General features: G+C 38.3%; 1 protein-coding gene across 1 annotated transcript in view; it reads right to left on the bottom strand.

The window, feature by feature from the left end:
• CLYBL (citramalyl-CoA lyase) overlaps positions 1–16,107 on the bottom strand; it is a 302,308-nt gene that overhangs the window by 53,092 nt on the left and 233,109 nt on the right. The window contains exons 3-4 of the mRNA XM_075265364.1: positions 9,644–9,832; positions 1,985–2,086 (exon numbers count right to left, since the gene is read on the bottom strand). Coding sequence (XP_075121465.1) covers positions 1,985–2,086; positions 9,644–9,832 — 291 coding nt within the window. The remainder of the gene's footprint in view (positions 1–1,984; positions 2,087–9,643; positions 9,833–16,107) is intronic.

Here is a 16,107-nt window from a genome sequence, read left to right as displayed (position 1 = left end):
ATTTGGGGGGTAGAGACTGACTATCTGCTATCATGACTTATAAAAGTAACTAACATATAGAACAAAACTTCTTTACCCACATATTGCCAAAATATCATTCTGAAGCTCTCCAACTGTTTATAAGGAACTACGGCACAAATGTGGTGTCAAACTCTGCTGACAGATTCCCTTTAAAGGGGTTATCCAATTTAAAATAAAAATTGAAAACAATATCCCATATGCTATTAAATAAAAAGGCCTCATTTTTCCTCAAGACATACAATGCTGACACTCCAGCAGCTCACTTTGGCCTTGTTTACCAGTGGCTGCTGACATGATCACTCCGGCTAATCAGCGACTCAATAATGACGTATTGTATTGGCTGCCCCCATAACCAAGCCATCATACCAGTTACGCTAGGATCACACCTGCGTTCGGCACTCCGTTCTGTGTTTTCCGTCTTCGCATGCAAGAAGACGGAAACCACAGAACGGGTCCGGCCGTGAGCGGCGGTGAACGTTTTATGCTCTCCGCCGTGAAACCGTTTTATTAAATCCGGACATAGAGTACTGCATGTCCGACTCTGTGTCCGGATTAAAAAAAAACAGTTTCGCGGCGGAGAGCATAAAACGCTCACCGCCACTCACGGCCGAACAACTTTCTCACCCATTGAAATGAATGGGTGAGAAAGAGTCCTGCAGGTTTCCGTATCCGGCCTCTGTTTTGTGCAGGAAACGGAAACCTGCAGAACGGAGACCAGGCGCAGATGTGAACGAGCCCTTATGTGGATTTCACACTTGCGCCTTGTCCCAGGAAAAGTTGTTTGGGGACAGCTTACCAGCAATCAGTTTAAAAACCCATTTATTTCAATGGTTTTTTAAAGCAAACCGCCGTTGTCCGTATGCATCCCTCCGCTGTGAAACCATTTTTTTGCATGGATACAAAGTTAGACATGCAGGACTTTGTGTCCATCCAAAGAAACCGCTTTCACGTCAGAGAGGCTGCGTACGGACACCTGCTTTAATGAATAGGTTTTTAAACTGACTGCCTGCAAGCCATCCACAAGCAGTTTATCCTGGGATTTAGGCGGAATCACAGCAGACAGGTACAAGGCGCAAGTGTGAATCCCGCATTAGTTCAACATGTCATTCCTAAAGTAATCTCAGGTCTAAAATAAATTATGCGAGTATGTCCTAAGGTTCAATTGGATGCACTATAAGGTGATCTGGTCCCACTTCATGGATCAAGCATACTTGGTTATAATTATGTTAAACTGCTAAATGTACAAATAGTCTTCTGTTTAATTCATATTGGACACTTGAACCCGAATAAACTACAAAGATTTACATCCTGTAATGATCTTTAGTATAAATGCACTGCATTCAACAAATTTGATCTTGTCTTATACATAAAGAATGCAAAGTAAAAGCAATACATGACTTGTGCATTATATACAAGGAATGTCACCAAAATTGTATAGCAAACTGCAAGAAATTGAGCTGATCCAATAAGGGATAATTTTTTAACACCATATTTATTATAAATGATAGGTATCATACGTTACTTTTTAAAATGTATTATATGTGTATTATTTTAACCTCTTTAAAAGATTTCACAGTCTCTGAACTGAAATCCCAGTCTCCAGCATTTTTGGTCCCTGCTGGACTGGAAGTGGAGATATTTCGATTGTGTTCAGGTCACCACTGCAGCCAGTCACTGGACTCAGCGTGATCTGTATACAAACAGCAGAAGTATACTTGTCTATGTAAAAAAGCTTTGCCGATGCATGCTGCTAAAATACGGTACATTCATTTCACACAAGTTGGGCCCATTATAGCCTATGGACACTCTGAAGTAGATAGGCGGATAGACAAATGTAATATATTGAATATAGCTATGCTTACTTCACTCTGTTAGAATCTCAACAAATCCGTCAGCAGCAGGTGTCATTGTGTAAATTGCTTGTATGTGAACCAGCTTCACAAATGCACATATATTTTCTTACCTTGAAGTTAAGGAGGCCTATAGCAGTTTCCACGAAAGATACCAAGTATATTGGTTGGTCCAGTTTCCTGCCTTTTAAGTGAAGTAGAAATTTTTCTGCAAACTAATATAAAAAGGAACCCATAAATAAAATAATATAATAAAGCATTAATCAAAGAATTTAAGAAACACATGTAAGAGAAATAACTGAAAACATATACAAGTCTTGAGAAACTGAACAGATATAGTAATGTTGCCATTTTTTTTGCATATCATTGTAACACTCTTGTGACATGCACATATTTACATGTAAATTATCAGGAAATATGAATGAGGGCGCTGAATACATGTACATGTAGCTTAGTGTATTCCACTTGTTCATCTGGAAAAGCTGAGACGCAGTGACCTAGACTATCATATTAAGCAAAGTAGTTGTACTTTTTGTTTTGATCTTTTTTTACGTACCTAAAAAGGGCTTAAGAAAGACATTACAGACTTTGAAGAGGACAGATGTCAGAGGGAGCCTTAAGCTGCATAGAAGGAGTTACTCCAAATTCTAAGAACATATAAAATTTACACTGGGGTTGTTTCTAAGAAAGAATAATAAGGAAACAAGTAAATAGGATACATGTCAGCTACAAGCATTCACAACTTGCTGGAAGATAATGAAATATTTCACAGGTAAGATAATGCTATTTAAATAGAGAGAGGAGGGAAATCACAAGCCAAAATGACAGGTTTGTCCAATTCATTTTTTAAGAAATATTCTGTCATTGATGGATATCAAAGGAACTGGGAATTTTAATCATCTCTCTATTCAATCTCAGTTGGGTAAATCATATCTAAGAGATTTGCATAAATATAAACCATCAAAGACTTTTCATCTTCAAAGGGGGTTTCAAGACCCTATAAGCTTTGTACTGTAATCATCACAGGTCACAACCCTGCAGGAACAGGGCTGCTATGGCAACATAAAAAACTAATGCTTAAGGCTTAGCATAATATTCTGACTAATAGAAAGGAAACTCATTCTAAAAGCTGGCAGCCTATTTACCAGAAGCTGGATTAGAGGTGTTAGTTCTTCCCCTTTTAGCTTCAACCCACAGCCCCCCCTCCCCCCATCACTTGAACCCTCCCCTCCTTCACCAAATCAAAATATCACATCTTTAAGGTATTTAAAATATGTCCGTCCCCTTAAATAAAATAAACTAATTGAACCAAACACAACTTCATTATAAACCTCATATAGAAAACATTCAACCAATTTAAGCATAACAAATGGGCTGAAAAGTGGCTCACAAAAAAAACACAGATCATAAAGAATTAATATTCGGGAAATAAGAAAAAAGATATTTGCCTTTAATCTGTTGATTTTGTTACCTTGCACATGAAGATAAAAAACTGGTAAATGTAGCACATGTTGTTTTGGTGCTTTGCACTTTTGTTTCGTGGTAGAAGGCCTTAGAAGGAACAAAATGGTCTCCTCCCTGCTGTTTTTAAGCCTGTACAACATACATTATCATACCACCTGGAAATACGAGAGCGGCTTACAGAAGGGAACATCTAAAATGTTACATTAGCCTTTCCACCAAAATCTTTATACCTCACAAGTAATTTAACTCCTGCTTCTCTGTCACATAATATTTACTTAGTGAGAAAACTTAAAAGGTGAGCTTGGAGGCAACTTTCAATTAATATATTTTTTTCTCTGCAAAAGGGGACAATTAAATGTTTCCGGCCAAGCAAAGTGAGGAGGTGTTGGGGAGGGGGGCGAGGGGAGTAAAAAAAAAAAACAAAGAGATTGGGGAGGGGATGAAGTAGCAGCCCTCAGCACTTCTTTCAATTCCAGTGCACACCCAATAGTGTGTGAGGAAGAATGCCCACTGTTCGGGATTTGTGGGAGAATTGTCCCATGACAAAAGAGGCAGAGTTACGCTTGTTATTCTCCAATAAGCCATGCCAGTCAAACAAGTACCCATACTTAGGACAAAAGGAAAGCAAGGGATTGTAGCACAAAAGAAAACAAGTAAGCCCATCTTTCAGTTGTGCATCAGCTTCCAGGTTTTATGCTTCGCATAAATAAAAATGAGAAGGAATAAAAAAAAAAAAAAAAGGATGTCTGGTGTAATACAAAAAAAATCTCTTCACTTCAATAAAAAAAGAATTAGTTTAAAAAAGGTGTTAAAATGTGTAACACATTCTTTAGATGAAAGGCTTTTCACTGAAATGAGTGGCGGAAAGAGAAAGGCGAGAGCGTGGAGAGGAGGAGGCAGTCACCCAAAAGCTGAGGGTTTTTTTTTTTTATTTTCTTTACTAAAATTATCTTGGAAATAAAGGTCAACACCAAGAAAGGAGGGGAACATGTTTGTCTTTCTAGAAAGGGTAAGGAGAAAGCTAAGAAGGGGTGGCTGGTTTTTTAAGATATGTTAAATTAATTTCTTAACCTCCTAACTACAAGAAAGGGAAGGACAACCATTGCAAGACACACTGACGGAGTGAGCCGGCGGGAGAACACAGCCCTGGAACAACCATGATAAAATTCTATCAAGGTAAAAAAATCTAAGCAAAGTAGTCGGGGAGTTCTGCAGAGTTAGTAACCCCATATAGGCTGACTTGTAATATATACATAACAGCTCTGTCAAAGGCAGAAGACGCTTGGAATCGCCAATGAGCAGGAATCTGTTGTACTGTGTGTTACTAGGTTTAGATTGCATTATTAAATACATGAGTAAATGCTTAAGAATTAATATTAAAATGTAAAGTAATGTCTCACTAAAAAAAAGCTTGGCAATGCCTTCACTTCATTTATGTTCTGGTTTTGAGAAATAATTCGACCTGAACTAACACCAGTGCAGAGGTCACATGATCTACTAGTCCTGAAATTATGATATGATTCTGAAGCTGTCAGTGTCAGACATAAAATATAGTTAATATGTATCCATGTCCTTGTGTTCCTCCATCACTCTGAGACGTTAGATTCCCTCGATTTTTAAAAATGAAAGGCCTCAAAATGAAAATACTATAACCCTGTTGTTGGAAACTAAATAATACAATATCACTGATAGAAGGAGCAAAAATGTATTGGTTTATAAAATAGTATTTAGAAAGCAGCAGATTGTTCATTTAGGATGGATCAGATTTCAAAGCTCTGCACAGAGTACACCAGACAGACAAAATGTGTAGTAGAGTCACTTGACCTAGACGAAAATAATCTTTCAAGGTAGTTCCAGAGAAAGGACTGATTTCCAGAATGGAATACAAGATAATTCTCTGCTAGCAAACAGGTAAACACCTAAATGGTAATAACAATGTGGTAAATGCTGAATAAAAAAAAAATTAAGAAAAAAAAAATCTTAAATATATCCACAAGGACAAAGATAAAATTTGTTGACATATTAAGTAGTCAACAGATTCTTGGTTTTGGATTATGAAATTTTTTTCCCTAGATTGTTTAGTTACCTGAAAAGCTTTAAAATGTATTCACGTAAATACATAAATAACAATAAATAGAAATCTGGGTCAAATGGGAAAAAATTATTTGCCGTCTACTTCATAAAAGGCCTAACCTGCATCAGGAAATTGTTATCTGCTTAATAAACTGGTATTACTAGATGTATAATCTCTTCACCTGCTTGTCCATTACACAATATTGTTTATGTCTGAGTAATAAATGATGATGGATTGGGTAAGTGTATGGAAACCAATGAACACACAGACGACACGTAAGACAATATTTCTTTATATAATAAATTTTGTATGACATTTGAGCCTCAGCAATGTGTTTTCTTGTTACACATTTATGTTAGCGCTATTAAAACAATGCAGTCAGTTACCAAAATAGAGCTGACACAGATCATACCTGCGCTTGTTTCCTTTACATTATAATGGGAAATAAATTTACAGTATACTCTGACCCAACCAATGCTTAGTATGTTCAAATAAAAAGACATATAGAAGTGTTGTGGCTCAGATGCCCTGACATCACCTACTAATGTATCATTTCACAACAGGGATATTATTAGATAAAAGATGACATTGCTGACATGAAATTCATGCACATCTCTCCATTGTCTTGTGGTCATAGACTGGTAATGGTTTCTGATAAAATGCATTTTTTCAGGGATTTCAGCTGTGTCATCGTGTACTGTCATCAGGTATATAGAGGTCAGTACACTATATAATAATGACAACTATAATGAATGGTAAATACAATATACAGTAATAACCACAGTGTGCACCTTTTATAGAATCTTAATGTTGTATACTTAGAAAATGGTTTGGAAAACAAACTTATTTCTTGTTCACACATTTCACAAAAAAGGGGAGTGGCGACAAATATCTAAGTGAAAGCCGAAACAGATCTTCAGTCTTCAAAAATCAGTTTGTAAAAAAAAAAATATATATATATATATATATATATATATATATATATATATATATATATACACGATATATATACAAAAACAAACATATTTACTCACCTGGAAATTCATACTGCAGCGCAAGAGAGGCCACCATTTTAGCCCTCGTCTGCAGGGCCCGGAAGTGGCGGTGGCACGTATAACCAGCCTTTCAGTAGTATAGCAAGATACACATCCGGAACTCCACAGGAGTGTGAAGACCATCTGCTCCCCATGAAAAGCATGGGCCTAGAATATTTGGGCTGCTAATGCAAATATTACATGCTAAAAATATATTCAATAGAAAGTCTGAAAGAGTCAATAAAAAATTCTAATAAAATTTTTAAAATTTTCTGTTTAAGGCCATAGAAAATATAAGTGTTATTGCTCAGAATGTTGATCCTTCTTGGCGAGAAAGTGCACCTATTTCAGCCAGCTAGCCATATGTGGCAATATTACAGATGTGTAGATACAGAGGTTCCATTGCCTATGCTACTCGCATTTTGCAGCCCATGTTTAATAAAAATTTTGTCATCCTGCTTTTTCAGTGTTTTGTATCATGCACTTGTTATTTGGCTACAGTGAACAATACTATAATACCACTGTATAGCTAAAAGTGTCCATGCCATGTAAGAGTGCGCTACATTCCTTACATAGCATTATAAAGGGTCATGCTGCAATAAATTTACGATTCTATCATGCATTTTATACAATTAGCTTATTTACAGGCTTGGTAAAGACATTTGACGTGCCACTTAACATTTCCAGGATTTTATTGGCTGAAAACACAGTCATGAAACACAAACACACCTGTCAGCAATTAAAAAAAGAAGAAATAGAGAGCAGCTCAGGAAATAATATCTGCGCTAATTAAAAACATAGGTTAAACGCTTCCTGTTTGTGCTCTCAGGTGCCCTGAGAATTGACCTTATTCCTTTTTTCCTTCTTTCTTTATGGCCATTGATGCCAAGATCACCGCTCTCATGTGATTATAGTGCTACAGTGCCCAGGTATCAATATTAGATATCATAACTACAGTAAAAGTCAATAAAATAGCTAAATCATGGTATGGTATGGCCTAGTAATATTCAGCCAACAGTCATCTAATCCAAAACTGCCTGGCTTTCTGGCTATTAATATTGGTATTTCTCCTTCAGTCTCAGATAATGACAAGCATGCGTCAGTTCTGACTTTGCTTTGTGGTGCTGAACAAAGCTGCACTGCAATAATAAGGGGAAAAGATGGTGGTAAAGTTGCACTGCTGTGCTCAGTAGCTGCAGTGTATTGTTAATGTTAAAGTTAATGTTGCCATTATGCAGATTTTATCATAAAACATTACATATAGGACATGCTGTGGTTTAAGAAATGCAGATTGTGAATGAGATGCAAACTCTATGTAACCTCTGGACACTGCGGTTTTCAAGCTGTGCAAAAATGAGGCTTGAAAACTGCAAGGAAAAATAATATACAGTGCACTTTACTGTAGCAGCGCAATACTACAGCATTTATACAGATTGCTACAAATAACATCAGAAAATTCTGCATGATGTAGTACTGGCAGAGATGCTGTACGACTACAAAGTATATACTGCGGATAGTAGTGTCAAGCATCCTATAGTAATTCTTTTGAGCCTCTGCCTGTAGCCAAGCAGCAATGTTATGGTTGTTACCCTAGGGTCAGCTGCCAGTGAAATTGTTCTGACATGCAATGAAATCACTGGTGCCATTAGTGCATGATAGTAGGTGCAGCTGCCAACAGCTAAGGAGCCACATCCATCTGATACATACTAGGAAGGAAGAGCATTACACTCAAACACTGCATTATCTGTCATCGATTGGAGTCAGACATACATGTACATAAAGGCTCATAGAGTGTAAAGTACTCCAATAGTTTTACTTTGTACACATGCACCGTATAGATTACTGATTTTCATCCAGACACCTGACCATTGATGTCAGCTTAAACTATATTGACAGCTGCAGAGAGAACATCAGAGCTTGTTAGAAAGACATAGGCCAATATGTACTAACTGGTAGACAGTGCTAATTTACACAGGCAGTCTGGAAATGTGTCAGTTTTATCACAGTGGCTGAAGCTGGGTAATAGAACTATTAGCTGTTATACTTTGAGACAGAAATTTAAGTCAAAATTTTGGAGCAATTTTTCAGCATTTTGCCACATTTAAGTGAAGCTACCTTTCCTATAAAGCCATGCCCAATTTTCTAGCAAGTTGTAAAATTTTTATTCTCAAGCTAAATACACCAAAATCTGTGTTTTGATCAGGGTCTAGTGTAATACACAACACGTTATAATCTGTTTCCGTCTCCACACTCTGTACAGACACTGATGAGAACAGCACTAACTTTAACAACTTTCGACAACAGGAAGTGCAGCCATATTGCCTGACACTTTTTATATAGCTTCTTAAATAAAAATCAGCTCTTAAGCTGACATTAGATTTCCATTGGGCAAAAAGGCTGAATTCAGCCATTACGGCGGAGGATTGGATATATTAGAGCTAAAAACATTGGTTTCTGACCATGCAATGACATTAGTCTGCAAAAAGCCGATTGGTCATGCTGGATAACTTCACATTTTCGGTTGCACGTCAGGCCAAAAATATTATTGCAAAGAAGAAAAATTTGTCTCAGCCCGTATTACAAAAAAGATAAATGTGTCTTACTGTTTATGCAGGAGTAGTAGGTGCTTGTAGTCATCCGGATGCCCGGGACGTCATGTCCGGTACAGACACAATAGAAGCAGCAAATTGAAGTAGTCTCAGCACTAAGGGGTCATATCCCCGAAACGCGTAGGCTTACTCGTCCCTTTGTCCCATCTACACAAGGACGAATCCACCTGTTGCTTTTCCAAGAACTAAAAATATATATATTTTTAACTTGGAGCATATCTCCACAATAAAATTTTGGAATTTTTTTTAAAAAAAGAATAATCCGGCGTGCTGAGACTACTTCAAAAATATAATTGTTTAGCTTGGTCAGCACCTTTTGGCCAGTAAGAATCCACGTTGTGGAGCCTCATTGCGAATTGATTTTCCCAATGACAAAACTCCCTCTTCCCGATCAGGCAGTTTAGATGTTGATGTTGATGGAGGGATCGAGAGATGTGCTTAACTTTGCACAACCAAATGAAAATAAAATGATATGGCATTGAAGATTTACCTTGTGATGCTTTAGAGTGTGACATTAAGCCAGGCGTCACATAAAGAGAGAAAGGTAATTGAATCCTTGGTTCATTGTGTAAAAATGCTTAAAAGACCCACCCATTTCACTTCTTCAGAGGATTCAACCTTAGGCAGCATGATACAGGAAGGTAAGACTTTGGACTGCAGGATGACTATCAGATCTTCTTCTGCAAGGCCACTGGACACAGAATTAATCCGAACACACTTTTCACTTTTGCCTAAATCATACTCTTCAAGTGCTTTCACAATAGTCTCCCTGGCTTGAACCTAGAAATCACAAAAGAGAGGGATTTAAGTTGACAAAATATAATACATAGCAATAACTAAATACACTGTACAAAATACGCAAGAAAATGAGGTGGGTCATTTCATGCAGAACATATGTTACCAAAATGCTGTGTTTTTTATTTAATATAGTTTCATATATTCTCTCCTGAATCCAACTCTCCTGAAATGTCTGAGAGACTCCTTGAAAAGGAGGTGCCCTCACAGTATCCCCAAAAAGTGGGCGGATTTCCTGGGCCTGGAATAGTGCTCCCTTAGTGCTCCACTCTTTGTCATTTCACTTATCATGTGAGCACTTTATTTGTAGGTCAAGTGAAATAAGGGTTATAACTGGCACATTTTTTTTGTCCAAGTCACAAAAATGAATATGATATAAAAGGTGGGGTGTCACATAGCCAAATGGTGTAGGGCTTTGTATAACAGGGGTGAAGTCACCCAGAAATCTTTCACACATTTTGACTGACAGATCTCATACATTCTCCATACAAGTATGCATATCATGATCCTCTCAGCTTTCATTTGGGTAACTTCGCAATGTCTTTTTTAAAACAAATCTCTTTTAATTGAAAGAACCGAATAGAACATACAAATAATATATACTTCACGTAGCATAAAATTGTAAGCAGTTGTATGGTCAATCACAAACTGAAATAAAGTAGGCTAAGAAAAACATTGTCTCATTGTGATATAATATAATGCCAAATACTTGAGGAATAGTAAATGCCAATTGATACAGTTACAACCTATACTAGCATAACCCAAGGGGGGAAAGGAAGGGAATTGGGGAAGTGGGATAGTAGTGGGGTACTAGTGAAGGTCATAGCAATTTATTCCAAAAATGTGAAGCAGCAGCAACATTGGAAAGAAGTGTAATCATTTGGAGAATATGCGGGCAATTAAAATAAGAATATCCATCTCTAGTCTGTGGGGTGGGTGGTTATGGAGAGTTGGAGTATAGTTGCTCATGGGAACAAAGAAAATTAGATAGTGCTTAGTAGTCACCATATGGGGTGAGTATACCCATACAGTGACTACTAAGACTCAAGTCAATCATCATGTGGGTGGTAAGACATGTGGTCTGCAGTTGAACCAGGGCTGCTACATGGACATGTAAGCGGAAAGTTTCTTTAGTTCCCAACCACACAACTCCTATAATCTAGCAAGTTCATCTACTTTATGTATCCAAGCCATAAAGGAAGGAGTTTCTTTATGTAACCAATAAAGAGGGTTCAGTAACTTGGCCACTTGGACCAATATTGTGGTTAAAGTATACTTAGCAGGTGACCAAGTCTTGGAAAGCAACCAAAGTAAAACAGAGTCAGATGCTAGGGTGATACATGTGTCGCATTTTGGCATAAAGTGTTTTCCACTTGGGATCAAAAAGGGGAGATAGACTTACAAAACCAAAATATGTGGGCCTTCTATTCTTTATTTAGTTGGGACATAACTGTGTTACCATTGTTACCATGAGCATAGAATCTGAATTTAGCATACTGGTAGTGCTTGGCATGCCAGACATATAAATAAATAAATAAATAAATAAATAAATAAATAAATAAATAAATATACAGCTGGGTGTGAAGGATGGCTAGCTCAACTTGCACTTTTAATGCATCTGAACATTTCTGAATGGTTTCCAAAGCGTAAATTTAGCTCAATGATCATTAAGACGAGCTCTACATTCCCTCTTAACTTCGACCTGAGGGCAATAAGTTTCCCTCTAATGAAGGCTTTGTGTGCCTCCCATGTCACCTTGTGGGACGTGTCAGCTGGAGGATTTTCAACCAAAAAAATCTATCAAGTTTGTGAGACATGGGTTGAGTGGTCAAGGAGTGTTTCATTAAGTCTCCAAGACCAAGCTGTAACAGGTTGAGAGTGAACAGAAATTGTGATGGAGATGTGCATATGGTCTGAGATGGTAAAAGAACACGTCTGCTGATATAAAGGAATATGCATGAGACTTTGAAATAAAGATAATCCAGTCATTGGAAAATATGTATAATCCTTAGAGGAAGGATAAAATAATTGCCATTTGTCTAACACATCAGTGTCTTGTAGTGCCTTATAAAATTCAGCTAATGCTCTTTGAGAATGTGCTGATGTACATGTAGAGGAATCCAGTATAGGGTTCAAGGCAACATTCAAATCTCCTATTCCTCTAAGAACTTCAGCAAAATCCAGAAATTCATATCAAGTGTAAAAGAGTCAGGTGGACAAGTCCACCGGCTTCCATGCACATCGGGTCGATTAGAATTTCAATGGACTCCATACAAGGGTGAGCTGAAAAAATTCCTTTGTTTGTGTGTTCTAAAAGAGCCAGGTGGTCTGCTTAATATTAGGAGCATATAAATTAGCCATCGAAACCAGTAAGTTCCCACTCTTCCCTTTACACAGAGAAATTGTCCTTCTGGGTCTGAGCAAACCACTAAGATACCCCTGTAGATGTCTTATCATTGCAGCTGTGAAACCAATGTTTAAAATATTTTGTGGAAAGTTTGGGTCAGAGTTTGCTTTGAAGTGGGGTTCTTGTATGAAACATATCTTGGTACAAAACTTCAATCTGTAATGAACTGTGACCAATAACCATGAACTGAATAGTCCACCTATTAAAATGAGAGTAATTAAAACCGTAGTGGAGAACAAATTCTGAGACTCAACAGGTATGTCATACTCACTACCTGGATCGCCATAGAAAAAGGTAAAGAAGTTCTCATGGAGTAAGAGTAAGAGAAGGCTGTTGGAAATGTGCTTTCTTTTGCCGGTGTGGTTTCAGCCTCCATGTCTTTGTCCATTCCTCAAGCACCGGGAATGCAGGGAAATCCAAAAGCTGATCTGTAATCGCCATTCAGGATGGAATGTCAATGGTTGCAATATAAATGTGTGTTGCCCAAACCTTGAACATGTAATGTTATTACTCCTCCATCATATTTTACAGTAGCCAGTATGCTTTCCTGTGGATGGAATCCTCCAACCATCTACTAGTCTTTCATAAAGTCAAGTACTGAAACATGGCTCACCACTCCAGTGAATACATTTTAACACTATATCCAAAGCCTATGATTATGAATAGTGATTTTAGCCTTGTGAGCCACTGCTAAGCTATATTTTCTTTTTTCAACTGTGATTTGTATTAAAAAATTTTTTTTTTCAAAAAAAGAGAACAACCAACCATATGCTAGAATCAACCACTAGAACAACAAAAAAAACAGTCGAAACAAGCAACAATGCAATTAAACCACTGCTACGGTAGGGCAAAAGGTAAAAAATTAGTGACAGAAACAACAGAGAGAGAGACAGGGAGAAACATGACTTGAGACAGGAGACAAGGAGGAAAGGGAGGGGGGGATGGGAGGGATCAGAGACCACGTATAGAACAGTACCCGTCCCAAGGTGCCCAGATGGTCCGAAATTTCTCCACTGTATTATTCAGAGTGGCAGTAAGAAACTCCAGGCACTTAACATCTTTGATACGAGCAAGTAGAAAGGGGGCTGAGGGGGTTTGGTACTTTTCCAGTGGCGAGCTATAAGGGACTTAGTTGCAGTACAAATATATAAAAACAGCAAGGAAGGGTGTTTACCCAGGGTCCTGGGAGGAAAGTGAAGGAAATAAACCAGAGGGTCCAGGGGGACAGCGTCAGGGAAGATTGCGTTCATCATGGACACTGCTAGGCTATTTTAAGACATTGCATGGAGCTTCTGATATACAGTTCCTATGTACAGATATAATTGTGGAATTCTGTAGTGACTGATATTACAAGGGGGTAGTTGATTTTTAGTCAAAGTGCTTCAGCGCTCTTAGCTTTGTGTCCCAATTGTTACTCCTGAATGGGTCAACTTTAAAATAACAGCACTTACAGTTGACTGGGGCAGATATAGCAGCTTAAAAAATGTCACTAACTGACAATTCTCAATCTAGCATCCTAGGACAATACCATATTTTACTTTAGAAAAAAAAACCTGTATCAAATTTTCTTTTTCACACAGTTTGTTGCTCCAAATGTTACAGCGATGATTTGCATCAACTCATAGTTGTTATGAAGAGTAATGAGATGGAATGCAATAAATTGCAAAGCAATTCCTTGCCATGCAAATCAATGCTTAATCACAAAATCATAACAGAATTTCTGTGATCTTCTTAGGCTGGGTTCACACCAGCACTTGAGTACGGGGTTTTCATCCTTGAACCAGTTTAAAAAATACTGAGAGAAAAGAACTGTAAGCAGCTATTTTCTCTCTGCATTTTTCGCCCTTTTTGAGCGGAAACCCAGTGGACTCCATTATAGTCTATTGGGTCCCCGGGTAACCGCTTTTTTCAGCGGATTTGGTTTCCATTTGGGGGGTCCTCAAGCGGACCCACCTAAAGGAATCCTGAATGCAGGTGTGAACCTAGTGTCACAGATAGTATTAACCTGGACAAGACAGTTCATTCAAGTCAATCGAAATGACAGACTGATAACAGCAGATTGGTTGCTGGAAAAGGGGGATGGTGCTTGAAATTTACAAGCAAGGGCACTGCTGCTTGTAACATTTTCCCTAAATCAACCACTTATTGGATCATCAAAAATAATTACTGTCAAGAAAGCTTCAGCAAGTGTCAGGACCATCTCCTAAAGAGGATTCAGTTGAACACCAGTGCAGAGGTTGCTCAGGAATAGCAGCAGGCAGGTGTCAGTGTGTCTGCAGGTCCAGTAAAGCAAGGCTTTTGAAGGCAGCCTGGTGTTAAAAAGGGCAGCAAAGAAACCACTTTTCTCCAAGAAAAACACCAAAGATATTCATCACAAAGTACAAGGATTGAGTTGTAGTCAACTAGGGTAAAGTTAATTTCTCTGATGTAGTTTAGGGTATCTGAAGAATGACTGTTCAGAGAAGCAAAAGTGAGCACTACCATGAGTCCGGTGTCGTACCAACAGTAAAAGATCCTGAGACCACTCATGTATGAGGATGATATTCATTGCTCATTGCCAAATTGCTCCTGGAATGGTAAAGAAGTTTCTCTTGGTGGATGTTTGGATACCAAACATCCGGCCGCGTCATTGCAATCATGTGACCGGCACGTCGATGACATTACTGGCACATGCACGGTTCGACTCTGGGACGCCATCACCTCAGGTACGTGCTGTATACCTCATCTATACCCCCTATATAAGTATTCCATCTGCCTCTGTTATGTTACCTCTCCTGAGGAAGACTTCATTGGCGAAAAGCGTAAGGGTGCAGTTCTTGTTATATCTTATTCCGACTTTTGGGGCATTGGGCTACTATAACATAACTTCAGGTATGGATATGCATATATTTTTATGTAACTTATATCTAGGCTATCAGGCAGCTGTTTATTTCAAGCCTAATTACTATAAAACTTTTATACTTCTATGATTGGGACTTTCTATTGGTGTATATACTAGCACCTCTGTTACCCTGTTTGTGCCATATATTCGATTTATATATATACCTATTTTGCCATGTTTTGATATGATTATATTAGCCTATATATTATCTGTTATTTTTTATGTGGATTGTGATCCCCATATAGGGATCACAATCATGTACTTTTTTTTTCCCTATCAGTATGTCTTTGTAGAATGGGGGGAAATCCACGCAAACACGGGGAGAACTTACAAACTCCTTACAGATGTTGTTCCTGGCGGGATTCAAACTCAGGACTCCAGTGCTGCAAGGCTGCAGTGCTAACCACTGAGCCACCGTGTTGCCCCACATATTATCTGTTTGACAGAAGATTTTTATACCCTGAGTCGTATCTTACCTGATGTCTTTTTTGTCTTTTGTTTCATTCCACCTGCCCTGCTGTATTCTATATGTTCTTTTATTTATTTATTTATTTTTTTATTTATAGCTATTTCTGGTATTATTTGAATTGTTTTTTGCCACTATTTTTTTCCTGATGTAGGCATCCTCCTGTCAGACAATTGCTCATTCGCCCCAATCCAACCGCTACCTGTCCTAACCCCCGCTCCTCCTTTGAAGTGCAGTCTGTTCGTATTTACTCACCCTCCAACTGGCCGTCATATATCGCCCGCAGGGACCTACCGCTACCTTTATCGAGCATTTCACCACCTAGCTCAAACAATTCCTATCCACCGACACTCCCACCATCATAATGGGTGATTTCAACATCCCTATTAACACAGACCACCCTCTGCTTTCAGTCTCCGGTCCCTCACCGCCTCCTTTGGTCTCTCTCAATGGTCCTCCTCTGCCACCCACATAAAGGGGCACACGTTAGACCTCATATTCACCCG

This window comes from Leptodactylus fuscus, chromosome 2 (assembly GCF_031893055.1).
Source record: "Leptodactylus fuscus isolate aLepFus1 chromosome 2, aLepFus1.hap2, whole genome shotgun sequence".
NCBI classification, from domain to species: domain Eukaryota; kingdom Metazoa; phylum Chordata; class Amphibia; order Anura; family Leptodactylidae; genus Leptodactylus; species Leptodactylus fuscus.
The sequence above is the reverse complement of the archived record's forward strand: the minus strand, read 5'-3'. Positions and strand labels throughout refer to the sequence as shown.